Below are 21,361 nucleotides of genomic sequence, written 5' to 3'. Positions count from 1 at the left end.
GTGAAGACTAGGACTTTAATAGGGTTCAAAAAAAGAACTAGATAGCCATTGATGGAACTAACCTCCATGAATCTATTAGCGAGGATGGGTAGGAATGGTGTCCATAGCCTCTGTCTGTCTGGAGATGGATAACAGAAGAGGGATTACATGATGATCATTGCCTGTTGGTGTGGGGCAAGCTAAACTGTGACTGTACCTTGCTGTAGTCTATTGTGCACTAAATGGCCATATGTACCTTGCCACCGCACACCATTAGTTCCGTACTGTGCTTTGACCTAGTGCTAGAATGGAGACTCCCAGATGAGTGCTGGCCATTGGGCTGTAGCCTTTTGTCACACTCTCTGGCCTAGTGAATAAGTAGTTTTACAAAATGAAACAGTTTCAACAGCAGAGATTGAGGGACAAGTACCTCAGAATATTTTCACTCAGTGACCAGGGCATTCTCCTTGGAAATTGGAAATCTAGGTTCCAGTCTCTATTTCAAATCATGCAGAGTGAGGATTTGAACCTGTATTGGGTGGTGATGGAGGGAAATTTAGGCATTCTTCAGGGATTAAGCATTAAGATACTCAGTAGCATCAGGATGTAGTTGTCTTTGTACAGGCTCACTGTTGGAAATGTAGGCATCAGCTGAGCAGAATTTTTGAGGCTTTAAACTTTGGATTTAGATACCTACATGCCTCTGTGGCTTTAGGCTTCAGTGCACAAGTTATTTAAAAATGGAATTTAGGCTATTGAATCACATATTTCAGATATTGTATTTACTATATATGCAGCTATTTCAACTGATTTTTGGCTTTTTGTAAAATATCACACAGGTAATGAAAAGGGGACCACTGGGCACCTTTTCAGCAGGTTATAGAATAAATAATATTTATTTCTTGCAGTGTGGCGTGGCTGATGGAGAGGGATTTTTAAGTATTTGGCAAGTCAACCAAACTGTATCTAATCCTAAACCCTATCTGGTAAGTACAAAATCATTCTATCTTTTAATAAAGAGAAATTTTTAGGAACCAAGACTGAATATCTCTTATATTTCAGAGTTTCAAAAAGGTCAAGAGCAAGTTCAGATAACACGAATTCTTGGTTGTTTTACTTTGCTGTGCTTAATTGGCAGACTTTGTCAAAACAAGTATACTGTTTGATGGACACAGTTATAAAGAACTCATTTCAGAATAAACAGTGGGATGTAATGTAATTACAGATATAACCTATGCGTTGTCCTTGAGTTTAGTAAGACTGAAATCAACTGAAGTGTACATCAAGCTTTTTCAAAAATAAATAACTTTACTCTTCTCAGCTCTTTGCAGTTAATTATACAGCACACAAAGCCAACACTTCATTGTGAATTCAGATTGATAAAACACACACTGTTCTCTGTACTTATTTAATTATATGGTGAATTATTTTGGATTTTTTTTTAAACCTAGAATTTCCAATAAGTTGTAATTCTAATACATAGTTAAAATAATTTATCTTTTTGTGCTTTCCATTTTCAGTCTTGCTTCCAATAGACATTTTAGTAATGACTCAAACAGGATTTAAAGTCCTTGCTCGTGTTATGCCATTAGTAGAAATAAACATGACTAATATTTAAATTGTTAGTAACTTTGAAGTATTGGTGATAAGATTGCATCTTGTTGATGGTTCTTTGTTTTATCTTATAGAGTTGGCAATGTCATAGTAAAACCACAAGTGACTTTGCGTTCATTACCTCCTCAAGCCTAGTGGCTACATCCGGGCACTCCAATGATAACAGGTGTGTTAAAAGAAAAAGTATGCAGTCAAAAATAGACACAAATATCTAGGCTGAGAGGTTAAAGGGTTTCACCACAGCTACCTGTTGTGACGGATAATCACTCTGTCTGTCTAGCAGTTTGGAAGACAGAATTTCGTAGCCCATAATTCTAAAAGCTATTGAATCCCCTTATTAGCAGCAATACATGTGTAGCTGCCTGTTGTGTGTCACTCCTTCAGTTTGTTTCTGCAGACTAGTTCCCCTTATTCTGTTGCTTCTCAAAGCTCCTTATTGCTGAGAGCTGAATTACCCTTTTTTCCTCCTTTATTTAATTAAATACATATTAATGAGGTCTGAGTGCCAGGACTCAAGGATTTTTGACTGAGCACCTATTCTTTTTTTATTATCTCTTCTGGTTTTAAATTATTTCATTTTGGTAATATTCTTCATTTCTAAGGTGGCTGCCTTTATTATTATCCAGTGGTCAGGCATCCCAACTGCAACTAGTTCTGATGCAAAAAACAGGACTATGTAGCACTTTAAAGACTAACAAGATGGTATATTAGGTGATGAGCTTTCGCAGGCCAGACCCACTTCCTCAGATCAAATAGTGGAAGAAAATTGGCACGACTATATATACCAAAGGATAAAATTAAAAAAAATGAACACATATGAAAGGACAAAATCAAATTTCAGAACAGAAGGAGGATTGGGGGGGAGGTAAATGTCTGTGAGCTAATGATATTAGAGTTCTGACGGGTACGTTTGTACTGATTTGGGGAGAAATATATGTAGGATGCAGTTGTGGTTGTGATATTGAACAGCTTGTAAGTGTCACTGTCTTCCTGTAAGACTAACATTAAGGGCTTGTGTACATGTGCCTTGGTCCACACTAGCCTGTTGTGCACTAACTAGCCCATGTGGGCCCTGATGCTGCACACTAAAAGTTCCCTGTTATGTACTAATGTCATTCTTTTTCAAACTGTATTATATTAATGTGCACTAGAGCAGCGTTTCTCAAACTATGGGGCGCGGCCCGGTACCGGATCTTCTTGTTCCCAACAGATTCACAGCTGGGGGGAGAAGGGGAAAAGAGGAGGAAGGGAGAGCTGGCCATCAGAAGCAGCACTGGATGGGGAAATCGGGGTGGGCCAGGGAGATGGGGGAGGGGCAGCCGGTGGAAGCAGAGCTGGGCAGGGGGCTGGCCGGGGGAGATTAGGAGGAGGAGTAGGGGAGAAGCGGCCGCTGGAAGCAGGGCTTGCCTGGGGCATCGGGACTGTCTGTGAGAAATTGGGGGGCTAGTGGAAGAAGGGCTTCTGGGGGGCGTGAGGTTGGGGATAGGGAGCTGGCCGGGGAAGATGGAGGTGGGGGGAGAAGAGGCCACCGGAAGCAGGGCTGGACGTGAGCAGCGGGACTGGCCAAAGGAGATTGGGAGGAGAAGCGGGGGAGAACTGGCTGTCTGGGAGAGGGTTGGGGGAAGTGGGGCTGGCTGAAGGCGCAGCGGGGAGCCGGACTGACCCGGCCATATGCGGATCTCGGGGCGCTGCCCCCCCTTCCCTTTCTCTCCCCCTCCCCCACAAAGCACGCATGAGTCCGGCCCGGGGATTCTGCCCCCCCCCCCCCCACACACACACCCTCTCGAGTAGTTGCGAACTGTCTGGCTGGTAAACACACTCATGCAGTCTGAGCACATTTACCAGCCAGGCAGTTCGAAACTACAAACTGATACATCTAGTAATAATACAACTTACCTAATGAGAAAATACCAGACATGTTATATGTCTGGTATTTTCTCAGTTTGTTCTTTATGTGTTTATATTTTGGGGCTGCAAAAAACAGTACGGAAAAAAAAGGGTTCCAACTAAAGTAAAAAGTTTGGGAAACCCTGGTCTAACCAGCTTTCTGTGTCTTACAGTCCATTTATCCAATCCACATTCCCTTAACATGCTGGCAAGAATATTGTGGGTGACCATATCAAAAGTTTTGCTAAAGCTGGCACTGGGGGCTTTGGGAGGACCAGAAACAACTTATTTGAATATTCATCATTTGATTAATGAATATGCAAATATGCAAATGAATGTTACCAGTCCTCCAAAAGTTCGTGAATGGATTTACTGGTCCCCATGTCAAAAAGTTTGGGAACCCCTGCACTAGAGAACTTTGTGTGCAGCATCAGTGTCCACATGGCCCAGTTAATACATAGCATTTTAGCAGACTAAAATTTAAACCTGTCTGATGCAGACCAAAGCACTCTGTAGACAAGCCCTTAGCTTTCAACAAAGGCAGAGACAAGTGTAGGCCACACTGGGGATTTCAAAGTGTTTCAGAGGCTTGAATCCTTGCACCACCTAGAATTAGTCTCTTAACCGTCATCTGTGCTTTTCCACATTTCCCTCTGTAACTGCAAAGGTCTGAGTATCTGTACAAGTCCTCCTCTTAGGCCCTGACACAGCACTTCATCACCTTCTAAGGAGACCCACACTATCCCATGGATCATTTAGCAAGATGCCATTGTGACTTTTTTTGTTTTCCTACCAGAAATGTGTGCTTGTGGGACACCTTGGTATCACCTGGTAATAGTCTTATTCACGGTAAGTACTGCAATAAAACATATTTAACATTTTTAATGGCTAGAATCAAATGGGATTTGTGTGTGAATTTGGAGAGGAAAAAGTTTATAAAGCCCTGCAAATTCATGGATATTTGCTTTATATCTACCTACAGACTTGTTATTAACGAAAACTCTGCAGATGTGGATAACTGTGAATCAGTTTGTCATTAATGTAGCAGATATGACTGTATACATTCAAAAAGTGTATCTATTGAGTAAAAAATAGTGCCAATCACCTTTCCGAGTAGAACTGTAGTTTAAAGTTGAAATCTATACAAAACTACAAATCTGTAACAATCTTACTGTGTGTCTCTTAGCCTTCCCTTGTCATGACCATGGTGCCACAGTACTTCAGTATGCACCTAAGCAACAACTGTTGATTTCTGGAGGCAGAAAAGGATGTGTCTACATCTTTGACATCAGACAGAGACAAATCCTTCATACCTTCCAAGCACATGACTCTAGTATTAAGGCTCTTTCACTAGACCCTTCTGAAGAATACTTTGTAACAGGCTCAGCAGAAGGTAACATGAAGGTAAGGTTAAGAAGTGACTGAGTTGTGATATAAATTTCATCTGGAGAAAGCACAATGAATTATGCTGAATTATTTATCTTAATTTGTTACCATTTTTTAATTTCAGAATGTGCTCTTGTTTTCCTTTGGATCTCTTTTTTCTGCAACAGCGCTACAGTAATTGTTAAAATGAACAGGCAGCCAGTTGATCTGTAGGGTAGTCACAGTAACTAAATGTCAAATTCTAAATATTATAACTACAGGCAGTCCCCGGGTTACATACAAGATAGGGACTGTAGGTTTGTTCTTAAGTGGAATCTGTATGTAAGTCGTAACTGGCATCCAGATTCAGCCGCTGCTGAAACTGACAAGCGGCTGACTACAGGAAGCCCGAGGCAGAGTTGCTCTGCCCCGGGCTTCCTGGAATCAGCCGCTGATCAGTTTCAGCAGGCTGAATCTGGACGCCATTTCTTACATACAGATTCAACTTAAGAACCCCAGGCATCCCCAAGTCAGCTGCTGCTGAAAGTGATCAGCACTGATTCCAGGAAGCCGGGGGCAGAGCAACTCTGCCTCGGGCTTCCTGTAGTCAGCGCTGGTCAGTTTCAGCAGCGGCTGACTTGGGGACGCCTGGGGCAGAGCAGCTGGGGTGCTGCTGGGTTGCTCCAGTAGCGCCGCTCCTCGGCGCTACTGGACCAACCCAGCAGCACCCCAGCTGCTCTGCCCCAGGCGTCCTGATTCAGCCGCTGCTGAAACTGACCAGCAGCGGCTGAATCAGGACGCCTGGGGCAGATCAGCTGGGGTGCTGCCGGGTTGTTCCAGTAGCGCCCAGAGCGGCGCTGCGGGACCAACCGGCAGTGCCCCAGCTGCTCTACCACAGGCGTCGGGAGAAAAGCCTGGTCTGCTGGTGAGGAGGGGGGGCGCACTAGCTGCGCGCCCCCCAGCAGATCAGGGAGACGTGGGCGGCGGACCGAGACGCACCGCGGTCCCGCCGCCCGGGTCCTCCGAGGCTTTGCTCCCCGTCTCCCTGGTCTGCTGGGGGGGGGGGCAGACCAGGGAGACGCGGAGCAGCTTTTCTCGCCCCGGAGGACGCGGGCGGTGGGACCGCGGCACGTCTGGGCGTCCCGCCGCTCCCGTCCTCCGGGGCGAGAAAAACCCCGTTCGTAACTGCGGATCCGACATAAATCGGATCCACGTAACTCGGGGACTGCCTGTAGTTGTGTTGGGATAGTGCCTAGAAATTCCAGTCTTGGTCCAGTACCCCACTTTGCTAGCTGCTGCAAAAGCACACTTCCTGTTCCACAGTGTTTATAATCTGAATACAAGAGGAAAGACAACAGATGAATACAACAGAGAGAGCGCCCAAACATTTTGCCTTTAGATACAGTATGCTATAGAGCTGCATGATGATTTACAGTCTGATAAGAGAATCCCTGCCACCAGACACCTTACATCCTAATGACCTGAGACTACATCACTGAGCTTGAGGACTTGCCACACTTTGGAAAACTGGGTCTCAAGTCAGAAACTCTCCTAATGCACCACTGTAAAGGAAATTTGAGCCAGATTCTTTGCCCCTGTTCCGGCAGAGGGGAATTCTCAGCTGACATAAAAATAGTTTGTATGCCAACTCTACAATCTGTACCCCCCCATCACATGGGATAAGTCAGGAGTGGGGGCAGGATCTGCAAGTAACAGAGAAGGCCAAGATGAAATGGAGGGAAGTTTTGCTCCACTACATGAATTCATGGCTGGTATACGGTTGCTTAAGAAACTGTAGCCAGCTGTCATACATTAAAGCACCCCCCACGCTGCTCTAATTTATGCCAGTACAAGAGTATCTTGAGAATCCTGGAGCTGCAAAACTCCCTCTCTGACCATCCATATTTGCTTTCTCTTCTGTGCTGAGTGGTTTTTGAGGCAGGAAAAGTTTAGGTCCAGATTCTCAATAGAACAGGCACTTTTTAACCTCATTCTGTCTTGTCTGTCATTCTCTTACTCTAGGTCTGGAGACTGACAGGCTACGATATAATTCATTCATTTAAAAATGAACATGCCAAACAGTCCATATTCAGAAATATTGGTGCTGGAGTCACGCAGATTGAAATTGTGCAAGACAATCGCATCTTTTCCTGTGGAGCAGATGGCACACTGAAAATGAGAGTTCTCCCTAATGCTTTCAACATCCCCAAAGGCATTTTTGATGTTCTGTAGATTTATGCTGTTTAGTCCTGTTTTCTATACAGTTCCGTTAAATAGCTACAATGCAGTAATATGCATTAGTGGAAGGAACTATCTGTTGTACATTGCTTTCAGAGCAATTACTGCACTATTAAATATTACATCAAACAGAAAAAAGATTGAATTTTAAAACAGGTTTATTGAGCACTGGATATGTGGATGGGGGGATATAAATGCATGCAATGCATTGTTAAAACAAAGAATAAAACCCAGTAAAGCCCTAGGGAGGCTAGTATTCAGTGACCTACAGCAAGCCTCCTTTGGTAAGGATATTACACAGATTATAATAGTAGCCACAGACATATACAAGCACTGTGGCTCTAAATAAAGTCAATAAGCAGTTTGTAATGTGATTCAGGTTTTATTTTTCTTCCAGTTTTTGCCACTAATTGAAGCATGTCTACAAATTCTCATTTAAAAAACAGCCTATTGTCATAAAGGGCATTCAGTGTATGTAAGATTTAATAGGCCAGGAAAGTGTAATAGATGCAAAAGTTGTGGAACAATGTGCAATGAAGAATGTACTGTGAGACACATGTATCGTTTTATGCTGATATTTTTACCAGGTAGTATTAATACCCAGTTGATACTGTACATTGCACACGAACACATTTTTAAGTGCAGTGTTTTCTTAATTTGCACACTACTTTTTCTTTGGCTGTGTTTTATATTTTGGAGATCTGCCTTTACATTAGGAATGTAATGTGAGCATTAAATGTTTGTAGTGAAGAAAAACGTTTTTATTTAGCTTTTAGTTTTGAAACTCTTATGTATGTCCAGAGAAAATAAATACTTCCTTAAATGAAGCTATATAAGAAAATACCAATGTAACTTACAATGCCACATTTCAGATGAATGTCAGGCTTTATGTGGCCAGCTAATAAATAGTTGATAAAACTGGTAATTTAAGTTATTACCACAGCATATTGTATAAACTATGCAGTGTTCAATATTGTTTGCTTGTAATATATTAGCCACTGTTGTCATATTTAGATGTATTTTTCTGCATAAACAAAAAACATGTTCTTAAGATATTGGAACAGATGTCTGTGTATTTAAATGTTAACTAGTTGTCTTCTTCAATGAAAATTTTGGTGTCTGTGCTGGAATGTAAAATATAATGGGATAAAATGCACCTTTCTCCAAAGGGGATTTTAATTGCAGGTAGTGATTTATGGATATGAAAAAAGGAAGTGTCATTTTTTTAGTTTGACCTTTGTAAGTTAAATAAATTCCTTTTCTCTCATGGAACAGTGTAGTTCCTGTGCAGTCCTTCGTCTTGCACTGAAACAGACTAGTTGTATCTTCAGTATCATGATTAGATCTGTAGTCGCCACTGGGGCTAAAGATATAATGTTTGCCGTCAGACATGCTTCTCTCTTGCGGCTCCCAAAGGGTACAAGATTAACAGAACTGAAGTTGACTTTCTGTAGCACACGCAGCTGCACTACAAACACTTCTTACACCATCCTGTCACTGTGGTGAATTGAGAATTCATTCTCCTTTCTGCTTCTTCAGTCCTTGGACTCATTGGCAAGCTGCCCACAATGGTGTTAATTTGATGGAAACAGTAATTGGTCTGACACCACCTATTTCATTTAACATGCATCAGCTCAGAAAGGCTTCCCTTATCATCCTGTGTTAAATTTGCCTTAAAGGTGAAAGGTTTCCCAATCCTTCTGCTATTTCTCCTACTCAGTGTGTCAGTTAGTTTTTTGATTAAAGTAGAAATAATAAATACTCAGTTCTGAAATGTGAATTTTAAAAGCAGCATTTTATGTAGTCAAAGTGAGTAAAACAAAAAAGTTCTAAATTATTTCTAGTTTAATATCCTGAAGTTAAATGAAGATTTAGAATATGTGGTTCTTTTTTATATATTGAATTTGCAACCTAAGGAGGAAGCTACTTAGAAAAAGGAATTAAAATATGTTGCAGCAAATGATATCTAATGTTTCAAGTATTTGTTACTGGCAGTTGTTCTTGCTTCACCTAATACTGCATATTTTGAAAAACTGTAACAACTGAACTTAGGTTAATTATGTATGTGGGAACTTTTTCCACACAGAACACTATCAGATGACATCAAAAAATCTGACTTCAACTTATAATCAAGGGAAAAATCAAACTTCAGGCAGAAATGAAATGGTACACTTACTTTGTTTTTGTTTTCACTGTCTACGTTTCAGTAATTACACTCATAGCAAATCCACTAAGCCACCTTTCTTTTAAATAACACGTAATTTTGGTGGGAGGGGAGGGAGAGATATTACATGTAAGATTCCCCCCACTGTTTGAATAATTATTTTTTTCTCTGATTATGTGAAGATAAACTTTCTGCTAAAACCCATATAGGCAAAGGAACTTTCAGTTCAAATTTATTAACATACATATAGTATTCTTCATTCAGAAAGATTAAAATATGCTTTAAACTATAAAGATCTCTTCCTCCTATCATTTGGAAGTCAGTCTGATTCAATTAAGGAGGAAACATTGTGGCAGTAATGCTGATAGACTAGATTAGAAACAGGAAGCGTGTCCTTATATGGAATTGAAATCGCCAGCAATTTATTGGGTATACCCAGTTAAAAAAATCTGCTTTATTTGTGAGTAGAAATGCTCATTACACTGCCTACTTTTATTTATTTATATGCTTAGTTTTGTTTACGTAGTCACAATTCAGTTCTTAAGTGATAAGTACAGGAGCACACAGAGAAAACAAGCATTCTAGCTGCAGTGCTCTTCACTCTAGCTCACCCTTACGTTGGAAGTTCTGGGAGGGGGCAGGGTCTAACAGTCAGCGATCCCTGGTCTCCTCAGACTCTTCAAGCGGCTTTTAACAGCTTGAGATGGCAAAAATGGCCAAAGAACCAGAGTATTGCCCTCCTGTCCTTTTATAAACATCCACTGTCCTCTGTCATGTGACCATCTGATCACTCAACTCATGAGTACAGACCTCTACCAGGTGATTCCCCTGATAAACTCTCTCTTTTGGGTAGAAGTCAGCCTTTTGGCTAGGGGCCTCCTATTGACTAAAGGACTATCAAGATTTCAACTCTACATTGTTAGCCCTGTGCTACTTACTACCCCTTTGGAAAACAGGGTGGTAAAAGGACATCACAGAAGGCAACCAATCCTCACATTCAAAATGGCTCTGCAGGCTGTTAAAGATACATGCAGATATTCATGATTTCAACAGAATTAATTTGTTGTACACAGAAAATTTCTCTAAATCGTCACAGAAAGCTGTTGCTCATAAATACTATGCCTTTTTCTCATGTAACACAGTTACATGGGGTAGATGGCACATCACTATTTCGTGATAACCCTAAAAGTATGAGTGACACCGAGAACATAAACCATTCAACAGCGTTCCTTTGCAGAGTGTTTACTTTGAAAGGTTGGTGCTGATTCTTTTTAGTATGTGAGAGTTGAGATGGGGAGGGGCAAATGGCTAGTGAAGGTCACTTAGGCTGTGCAGGTGGCTGCATTGATGGGGGAGGTTTCCATCCTCAGAGATGACCCTGTTTACCAGTTGTAGCCTGTGATGCTATTCAGGCCAAACTATGAGTTTACCATAGTATAAGTCTGATAATCCTATCCAATGTGCTTTTCTTTTTTTAAATGAGATATGCAGCTGCCTGGTACAGCAATTCCTGGGAACTGTGGTTTGTTTTTATCAGCTTTCAAGATATGAAAGGGTCTGAAGTTAATTAAATTCTTTCACACAGTGCTGCAGAACATACACAAATTGAAATTGCTTGCCTTAAGCACATATGATTCACTTCAGGTTTTACACCCATTACAAGTGGGTTTTAAATGCTACCATTCCTCACATCACTGATGCCATCATTTGCATCACTTCTCTGTTTGCTTTTTGGTTAGTTAGCCATATTTGTCAATTTTCAGGTTTCTTACTATTTTTTCTTTTTTTCCCCTATTTTGACTTATAAATATGAGCTGAATTTTTAATAAAATATTTCTTTGTTCTTTAGGGTATTTACTTTAGTAGAAAAATCACTGTCCCTGATCATTTTAATCACTGTACGTCAATTCTTTAAAATATCACAACTGAACAAAATTCAGAGTTGATGCAGGGTATTACATGGAAATGTTACCAAGAAGCTTATTTATACACATTGTTTAGACATTTACACTAAACTATAATCACTGACTGGAAGATAATTGCAGACAGTAACTACTAATTAAGAGTCAAAACAGACCCTATTGAACATGGTATTGTAAAATAATCAGTATATGGACGATATAATTATGGCCTCCATGGAATGGATAAAACCAAAAATAAGTTTGAATACACAGCATTTTCTTGATAAAGTCAAGAATTGCCTATATAAGTATATTTAAATGACACAAAGGAGTCTGGTCTCCCCTTTATGCACACACAAATAACCACTAACCTTGAACAGGAGATGTGGATATACTGGAGGGATGAGAGAGCCCCAAATGGATAGGATATCACTTTAAATAACCTACTTAATTCAATATGGCCAGCAAGATACCTTATTTTAAAATAGCATTCAGCTATCAAAGTGTACAGGGTATTGCATTAAATAGCCATTCTCCCATGTATACAAGTCTCTATCTCTTAGACTATATGAAAGCATAGCAAGAACAGACTGTGCCGATCTTAACTCAAAGCTTGCATCAATTTGCTTCTCTCTCAACAAATCAAAAGCAAATGTTACCCTCATATCCTTAGTATCAGTAACATAAAGCACACCACATGTTATGAATGCATTGCCAGCTTTAGATTTGGGGTATGTAGTGTTTATATGGTGAATGACTGAAAATGTCTCTTCATCAATATGTGCTACAATGATATTTTCATCAATACTGGAAGCATAGATAATCCAAAGACCCTTTTCATCCACTGCTACATTGAAGTATGTCTTGGAGTTAGAAAAGAGGTAGTGGCGACTATCGTGTAAGGCATTTTCAATTGTCAGTGTTCTGAATGATGCCGTCTCAAGCTCAAATCTGAAAGGAAATAAGATAAATATATCTGATTCTGCTTTTCATAGTTAGACACATAATTTGGTAATTCTTAGTAGTGAAGATGTCTCTCAGGAAGAATTGTATTTCCTTTACATTTTTTTTTTTAAACAGGACAAAAAAATCCTCTGCTCAGAGGATTTAGGATTTCCTGGCAAAAATAATTGTGTGCTCATGTCACTCTGCTTGTGCTTACTGGTGGAAATGCATTCTCTCCAGTTTTCAATAAATACCACAATAGTCCCATCGAAACAGTCTATAAAATCCTTCAGCTGTTCTCCTGAGAGAGATGTCTGGGGAGAGCATTATAACAGACCAGGCCCCCAACACTCCCACCTCCGTACTTTAGATTAGTGTTGTGTAAGCTGTCGCCCCCAATTCTGGTTTGGTTGCTCACCTCTTCTGGAGGAGGCGAATATGGTGATCTAAGTGAGGTCAACTAGACTATAGTGAGACATGAAAGGGGCTTTTGAAAAGCCAAATAGGCTTTTAAAGACCATTGAAATCTGGCCCCAGATATCCAAGGAATGAGTCTCTGTCTAGGTGTTATACCATTTCATCATCATAGTAACTGAGCAGCTTACACACAGTCAGAGAAACTCCTTCAGGCTCTGGGGCTAGATCCAAAAAAGGGATTTTGTTACCTGAGATTGAAATTTAGCTCCACAAAACCCTTGTTCAGCTGCCATCTAATGCTATAGTTACCTAAAATCCCCAAGCATCTGCCTTTCCATGAGTGATCTTACCCAAAGCCAACAACGTTCTGATCCTGCCAAGCACCTTGGTGCCTAAGCCTCAGCAGGATTCACAAAATATGAATTCCCTTACCATGGGAACCAATTCAGGAAGTGTTTCTAGCAGCTGCCTAAAAGAATACCTACCAGATTGCAGGAGGAGGTCTGCAACGGCCCAGTGGTAAGAGCAGTCAGCCAGCTTGCAGGAGACCTGGTTTCATATGTCCACTCTGCCAGATTCAGAGCCGTGATCTGAGCCCAAATCTCCTATCTCCCAAGTGAATGCCCTCACCCCCCGTGCTACTCAGTCCTCTATTGAAGATTTAAGTATTTCATTTAAAATGGAACAGCCTCAACACAAAAGACTGACACCTCCTCCCCCACATGCACGCACCAAATACCCTAAAACCTGCTGCTTAGTGGGGCACTTGGGAGACCACTGATGTGTTTGGGAAGCAGCACAACCAGTGCCTCCTTTAGTAAGAGAGGACTGACCTGAGTTAGATTCATGACCGTGAATCCCATGTTCAGGGAGGTGTTGCCCTCCAACCCAGAGAGAGAGGCACCTAACTCCCTCTGATGGGCGAAGCTAAAGCCAGACTCTTCCCCTTGGCATTTCCTACTGACTTCCTAGGCAGCTCCTTTCTCATCAGGCTGGCATCTATAAACGTGATTCTTGGGTGCCTAACTCTCCCCATGCCTCCTACAGGGAGACTGGGTGCCTCATTTAAGGCCCAGGATTCCACAAATTAGCAAGGTGCCTGAAATGAGGGCATTGCAATGCTGAGCCTTAGTGAATCGAGCCCAATTTCTCCTTCTCTAGCCTCTTGGTGGAGGAAAATTTAATGGTAGTAGTGAGAGCACGGTCATTGAAGGAAAGCTTGGTGGAGGGTCGGGTGAGATTGGAAGCCATGCTAATGTGCTCTAGGGACAAGTTCCAGGCTCGTGGAGCACCTCCTAAGAGAGCAGGTGTAAAGAAAACAGCCAGAAAGTCAAACACACACACAATCATGGCAGGTTTCACAATATTTAGTCTATGAACTCTTCCCTGATCATTAAGTGGAAATCAGTCAGGCGGTTTGCAGAAAGAACAAAATGATGGTTCCATTTTCCAAGCTTGCTGCAAGTAACACTGGGCGATGCAGCAAACAGAAGAGAAGAGGAAATTTTGCGCAGAAATCTGGCTGTCTGTGGAGGAGGACCGTGCGCATGATGATGTCACCAAGCAAGGCAGGCTGAGTTCATCTAATCATAGAGCTCCACCACAAGGTTAATTCATCACAAATGTGTAAAAGCCATTCACATATCAAATAAAAAATCTTCTTGCCAACATTCTGACCTCACATTGGCCTTCATCGAGGCAGATGGAATGGCTTGTCTGAACTATAAAATGGTTTTATTCCTTGAAACTCCTAGATGATAGAAGAATAATCTGAGAACAACAGTGCTCAGCAAGCTACTTAATGCAAGTTTCTCTGCTAGTTTCAAGCGGGTCATCAATTACGACTCAAGTTTATTTTAGTTGGTATTTAACCACTGAATGATGCACTGTTTTGGGGCGTATAGAGCATACTTTATTCTTTGGCTTAATAAATTTACATAACAGGAGCATGTTTGATGAGCTGGCTGTTACCTAACAACGCCACCCAGCATGTCTCCCAAGACACAGGCAGTAAGCACATGCAACACCTGCAGGTAAGGTGGCTTAGGGTGCCGCTGCTATTGAGGTGGGCCAGTCTCGCGACCTCATTGCTGTTTGGCAGGAGCAGCTGCTTTAGGCAGTGGTCAGGGCCAGCTACCTGGGGTCCGCTCCAACAGGGAGCAGGTTTAAAACAAACAAAAGGAAGTTTTTCATCACTCAGCCCACAGTCAACCTCTGGAACTCCTTGCCAGAGGATGCAGTGAAGGCTAGAACTTTAACAGGGTTCAAAAAAGAGCTAGATAGATTCATGGAGGTTAGGTCCATCAATGGCTATTAGCCAGGATGGGTAGGACTGGTGTCCCTAGCCTCTGTTTCTCTGGAGGTGGGTGACAGGGGAGGGAATCATGTGAGGTTTACGTGTTGTGATCCCGCCCTCTGGGGCATCTGGTATTGGCCACTGTCGGCAGACAGGATACTGGGCTAGATGGACCTTTGGTCTGACCCAGTATAGCTGTTCTTATGTTCTTACAAGGAACTGCCCAAGCAGCTGGTCCCAAGGCCACTCCAGCAGCAGCAAGTGTGGCTGGCCCCAGGACCGTCAGTGCAGTGGCTGGCCCAGGGCCTCCTCTTCCCCTCTGTGGTTCAGATTGGCCTGAGGTCAGCCACAGTGATCGCTATAGAAGTCACAGAGATCCTGGAAAGTCATGGAATCTGTGACTGCCATGACAGACTTGCAGCTGTGTCCATTAGTACAACAAAGGCAGCTTAGCCCTACAACTCGCCTTACAGTCAACAAACTATTGGAAGAGGCAAGGGTATTTCCGGGGGAGAGGGGATGGAATGGGAGCTGGCAGCACAGATTAGAAAATGGTATCGATTGCAGGCCAAGCCTCAGAAAAGCAGAACTGGCCAAATGATTCCCCTTGTGCCTGCAAGCCGGGGACAGAGACACGTGGACTTTAAAATCAGAAAGGACCATCATGATCATTCAGCTTGCTCTGCACATTGCAGGCCACAGGAGCTCACCCGCCCAGCATGTCGCTCTGCAGTGAAGGTGCAGCAATGGCTCCGGAGCATCAACTTGCACTACCCACAGGAGAGCCCCACAGAGCAACAGCTTCATGGCAGGAGAGGGCATCACCAATGCTGAGCCAGCCAACATCAACTTACTCTTCTCCTCTGTGGAAACTGCCTTACCACTGGGGGAGGGGAGGAGGAGACAGGCCTCTAAAGGGATAGCTCTAGGAAAGCACAGCTCTTGCCAGAATAGTGTGTGTACAGAGGGCTACGGGAAATACAAAGCGTGTGAAAGGAGCCAGCTTCTACTGATATAAGATACATGTGTTCGGAGGGCCGAGCCACTACCCTTTCCTACCTGCCCACCACCCACACAGCATGATGAAGGAAAACATGGACTCAGTCCTGGGAGTGATCTATTCTACAGTTACCAAATATGGCCAGTAGAGTGCCTTAACTCCCCACTTCCACCAGCTGCTTTGGGTATGGTACAGAGCTCTGTTTCACTCGTGTAAGAGTACGAAGATCAAGCGGAAGATCTATTCTTGAATGAAGGCCATGAGATAAAGGGGCAAAGTATTCTTCTTAGAGGGGAGCTGCCCCTGGAAAAGGCTGCCAGAGGAGATCAGACAAATGGAGAGTCTGAGAACTTTTGGAAATGCTGCAAAACCTTGTGTGATAAAGTTTTTCCAACCAAGCAACATTCATAACATCTACCAGCCAGCTCCCACTACACTTAAAATGAGTATAACTCCCCCAAGACCTTTATGTAACCGAAAAGGGAGAAGCCCTAGAGACTCTATGAAGTCCACTAAAGTCTTTGCCAATCTATTCTGCATGGAAGTAGAATTTCTCTCTGAGTTATTAATAACTGAAAAGTGGGGTTGAGACTAGAAAGGCCCGCTCTTAGCAATAGGTCCTCTATCATATCACATTGTCACAATAAGTCAAATTGGTTCAGCTAGCAAAGTCTAAGCCTGTTTAAGATGCAAGGAATTGGAAGTGTCTTGGGCAGAACAATGTATGATCCCCGCAACCAGCTCACAGTCTTTTCTCACTGCACCCTTGTGGGTGCCAGAGAGGCACACCCACCTGTGGAGAAACTTCCAAATACAATAGTGTTCTTGGCTCAGACATCAGAGACTCATATGGAAACTGGAAAGCAGCTGGAATCTTTAACTCGTCCTTGAAGTGCATTTGCTTGGCTCTTCCCACAAGGCTGAGTTTTGGTTTTGATTAGCACTGTCTGCCTGACTAAACGCTAGCGAGACACAGGTATGGCGGCACGAGCTGCTCCCGGTTCAGACCCAGCAGAGCGGGATAGAAGAGCCATAGGAACATTCTACTTATGGGCAATCTTATTGTGAAGTCAGCACTCTACAAGGCTGCCTGGGGGCTTACCATGTTGCCTTGGGATCACTGGATGCCCTTGTATTGCTATGTGGCCGTGCATGCACATCACGAGTTAGAGACCACTGCTAGCCACACTAGGCTGGCTACACATGACTTTGGGCCGGAGCAACTACACAGCAACACATACATGCCGGCTCAGCAAGAAGGCCTGGCCTGCCAAGGTGCTCCTGTACCAAAGGCAAGTTCCACTGTGTCCTACCTTTCATAATCACATGATATGATTGACATGATCCAGGGTGGCACTTGAAACAACAGACAATAGACACGGTGGGCTGAACTTTCTCTGGCATCTGAGTGGGAAGACAAGGCTCTAAGCCACCCTTCCACCTCCCCCAGTCCAGGGGCTGAACCAGTCCCAAGCATAAGGGATGCTCTAATTAGCACTGCTGGAAAAGTCTTCTAGGGACCATTCCACTGGCAAGGAGCACACAGCTTGGATACTTGTTGCACCACTGAAGCAGCAGAGCGTTCACCTGGGATGAAGATCTAGCTAGCTCAAAACAGTTAATGTTTGTAAAGGCTGATTCATTTCCTTGCTTTCTCGTGTGCTGTTTCTGTGCCCTGATCTCACCCCTGGATGCCCTTTTGGCGGGATTCTGTCCAGGGCAGTGGTCCAAATGCAGGATCAGGGCCTACATTTGTCAGAACACCACACATTATAGGATGTGAGCCTGCTGACAACTGCTTCTCCCGCCACACATCATAGGCTCCTCCTCTGCCATTGGTGGCCAATGGGGACCATTTCTAGTAGCAGCTACCGGAGAAAAAGTTATATCCATTACGTTAGAGGAGACTGTCTTGACTGAAGGTTCAGAGAGGTAGCCGAGTTAGTCTGTAACTGGGAAACTATCCATTCTCCTACCCTTCCTACCCACCCTCTTCTTCTATCTCCAATCCCAAAAGACACCACAGAACATGCAGACAGTGTATTTTGTGTTGAGGGTTTTCCCACCAAAGTTCATCTTTGCCCTTTTCATCTCTATTCATGTTCCCTGCTCTCATTACTTCTTGTGCCTTCCACCCAGGGGAATGCAAAGCTGCCATCCAGCTGACCTTTGACTTACTTCACAATGACGCTGGCTCCTCCTTTTTGATAGTATAGACAGTTGTTATATATCACATGGCCACAGCCATAGAAGATCCCTGTGAGGTTAATGATCCTGTAGCTGTCATTCAGCAATGCGTTTGCATTCTCATATTCTTTTATGAAGTTTCCTTAGGGGAGGGGAAAACATGAAAGAAAACCAGTCAGTTAGTTGACTGAACTATCTCACATCTCTACCCTCATCCAGATATAATTCTATTGGAATCAAGCTCCTGCCAACTATATCCACATTTTTGAACATTTTTCAGAGTGCCGTAACACAAAAATAAAGAGAAAGAAAGCTCCATCAAAGACCAAGTTTTTTGTGTTTGTTATTCAATATTTATATTGTGGTAGCATCTAAATTCTCCAGTGGGCACTAGGACACAGAGGCTTTGTCTACACTGCCGGCTTTTGCCAGCAGAGAGTATGCAAATGAAGTGCTGATTAGCATTTTGTTGTGCTTCATTTGCATAATCCATTCAAGGGGTTTTTGCGGAAAAACAAGCAGTGTGGACAATTCCTTTTTGCGCAAAACCTCCCTTTTTGTGCAAGATCCTTATCCCTCTCCAGGAGAGGCAAAGGATCTTGTGCAAAAAGGGGTTTTTGCACAAAAAGGAAACGTCCACGCTGCTTGTTTTTGTGCAAAAACCCCTTGCACAAAAACAGCTCGAATAGATTATGCAAATGAAGTGCAACAACATGGTAATCAGGGCTTCATTTGCATACGCTGCCAGCAGAAGCCAGCTGTGTAGACATAGCGAGACTGCCTAGAATCCAGCCCATTTCCATGGTTTTCCTGATCACTCGTGCACTGTCCTTCTCCCCCCCATTTTTTTAAATCCTTAAACTTCTGAAGTGCAATTTAAGAAATGGAAGCCACGGGGAAATGGTAGGATTGATGTAAAAATGAACTGACATAGGACACAGTAAAATTAGGCTTGGCTGAAAACTTTGCCTTGAAATTGTTTTGACAAAAAAATTGGATTTTTCAAACAAAGGAAATTTTTGGCAAAAAGTATCTGCTTTCCACAGAATTTTTGCATTTATTTGTGAAAAAATTTTTTGGTTTAAAACCCAAAAGTTTTTCAGCTGAAAATAGTTGGCTTTCAGTTTTCCACTGAAAAGTAGAAATTTTCCACAGATGCCCTTCCTTCCACATTTTCCATGCAGCATTAGTTAACACTTTCTCTGGGGTTCCACAAGGCATCCGTAGATATATTAGGAAAGCAAAGATTTCAAATAATTGTGACTGAGACCCTGGAAAAAAGGAGGCCTCTCTCTACTTATGAGTCAAGTTTGTTGCTATTTTTCCAGAGCTCTCCTGTTGGCATAGACAGGGGTTACATGACATTGTGAGTCAAAGCAGAAAAGTCACAAAAGACTTTTTTGATGGTGTGGCACATTTAAGGAGCAGAGAACTTTTAAAAGGTTATAATAATAAATTATTATGCAGACAACATAGACTAGGAAAATGATGCTACTTGGGTTTAAAAATAACCTCTGCCAGGCTGACCAGACAACAAGCATGAAAAATCCATACAGAGGGCAGAAAGAGGCAATAGGCACATACATAAAAGACAAAGGAAGGAAAGAAGGAAGGAGCAACCTATTCACAATTAAATTCATGGTACCTGAAAAATGCATTGTAAGCCAAATTCTTTCATCGCTTCTATTTGTAGGTTCCCTCATCCACGTCCCAAATGTTTGCTGTATCTTACCCATCTCCGTGGGACTTCCTATTGATTTAATGATGCATTCTGATGGCAAAGAGAAAAACAAATTTGCATCATCCCTGACCTCAGCAAGTAAACAGTAGAATTTAATGATGTGACATATTTAGAATAAATTACCAGCTTTTTTTGGATGGTAGCCGTTGGTTTTCTCATCAGCTTTTCCTACCAGCGTATCATCATTTGGTATGGCACATGTCTCACCTAAAATTGGGGAACAGAAAACCAACCTTTTGCATATGTTTGACAGATCTAGGGCACATCATCAGTTGGGATAAACTGCTCCACTGAAGTGCATGGACCATGACAATTTATACCAGCTGAGGCTCTGCCCATGTTTCTCATTTTTCAAGCAACGAGTAGTCCTGTGGCACCTTAGAGACTAACAGAAATCTATATAGTATTATGAGCTTTTGTGGGCACAACTCACTTTTTCTTCAAATGAGAAGCTCTGACTCAAGATCTTCTCATCTGATGAAGTGGATTTTCCCCACGAAAGAATTGTATTCGACTCTAAGGTGCCACAGGACTACTCGTTTTTAAAGTTACAGACTAACCTGGGTACTCCTCTGAGACTTTTATTTTTCAAGATTTCTTATAAGCAAAAAAAAAAATAAGTTTGAACTATGCAATACAGGTCACTCAGTTTCACAGTGATCCAACATTAACATACGCATTTATCACAAGTTAAGGCTGTGCCAAAATCCAGAATGGCATTTTATGAAGTTGGCTCTAAAAATAATTTTGGGGATGATAGCACTAGCATATGCTGTGTGGCTTCCATGTTTATCACACTTTAAAACAATAATTTTTGCTTTCTTTAAGCTAAAAATGTAGGTTAACCAAATTAAAAAACCTTTTGCACTTGACAAATAAATTCTTACATTTAAAAATACACATAAGTGGCTAATAATGTGTCCAATAAGGTAGAGATAGTGGCCAGACATGGGAATATTTGGCCTGCCTGCTACTTCTATATAAAAAGCACTTCTGTTCACACACACTGCTACAGATCTCTATCTGCTCCAATATGGCGTATCGTCCACCCTTAGATATATGTGTGCGAAGCTGCAATCAGAGCCTTATGCTTCCTCAGTTCTCCGACTTGATGCAGCAACACTTTATATGCACTCTCTCCATCTAACAAATGAGAAAGTCTTCCTCAGCTTTTGTAGAAGCCAGGAGTCTGAGGGCTTGTGTGCACTGTACTTTAGTCCACAAAGAGGGGTGTAAATTTTAGTCCATGCTAACATATGATGCACTAACTGGCCCATGTGAACCCTCCCAGTGCACAATAAAATTCACTAGTGCACAGTAACATAACAGGACTTCACTAATGCACACCAGAGAGCTTTTTGTGGCTGCCATCATGGTCTATATGGGCCAAGAATTGCACTAGTGCAGACTAAAATTTACCCCTGTCTGGGGCAATTTCTGTTCTTGCTGACTCTAGGCTGGTGTCATGACAAGCAGCATGATCTGGTGGACTGAATGCAGAACTGAAGCTAGGAATCCACAAGTAATAATCCCGTTTCTGACACTGGCTCACTCGATGGCCTTGTCTAAACTAATCAAGAGTAAGGCTAGAGATAATGAGGTCAATTCAGTCAGGGAGGATGAGGCC

The 21,361-nt window shown here is 42.5% G+C and overlaps 2 protein-coding genes across 6 annotated transcripts in view; one reads left to right on the top strand and one right to left on the bottom strand.

Annotated features, from left to right (window-relative positions):
* DMXL2 (Dmx like 2) overlaps positions 1-8,355 on the top strand; it is a 151,631-nt gene extending 143,276 nt beyond the window's left edge. For all 4 annotated transcript variants that reach the window (XM_089782037.1, XM_075897232.2, XM_089782035.1 and 1 more), the window contains 5 exons: positions 888-965; positions 1,668-1,759; positions 4,277-4,329; positions 4,667-4,884; positions 6,868-8,355. In XM_089782037.1, coding sequence (XP_089638163.1) covers positions 888-965; positions 1,668-1,759; positions 4,277-4,329; positions 4,667-4,884; positions 6,868-7,077 — 651 coding nt within the window. In that variant the 3' untranslated portion in view covers positions 7,078-8,355. The remainder of the gene's footprint in view (positions 1-887; positions 966-1,667; positions 1,760-4,276; positions 4,330-4,666; positions 4,885-6,867) is intronic.
* The window catches only part of GLDN (gliomedin), a 45,216-nt gene continuing 31,078 nt past the window's right edge, over positions 7,224-21,361 (bottom strand). For both annotated transcript variants that reach the window (XM_075897233.2, XM_075897234.2), the window contains exons 7-10: positions 19,858-19,941; positions 19,639-19,764; positions 17,985-18,135; positions 7,224-12,099 (exon numbers count right to left, since the gene is read on the bottom strand). In XM_075897233.2, the coding sequence (XP_075753348.1) occupies positions 11,640-12,099; positions 17,985-18,135; positions 19,639-19,764; positions 19,858-19,941 (821 nt within the window). In that variant the 3' untranslated portion in view covers positions 7,224-11,639. The remainder of the gene's footprint in view (positions 12,100-17,984; positions 18,136-19,638; positions 19,765-19,857; positions 19,942-21,361) is intronic.

Source organism: Pelodiscus sinensis, chromosome 14, assembly GCF_052426305.1.
Source record: "Pelodiscus sinensis isolate ZL-2025 chromosome 14, ASM5242630v1, whole genome shotgun sequence".
NCBI lineage: Eukaryota > Metazoa > Chordata > Testudines > Trionychidae > Pelodiscus > Pelodiscus sinensis.
Note: the sequence above shows the minus strand (reverse complement) of the source record. Positions and strands in the feature narration are given on the sequence as shown.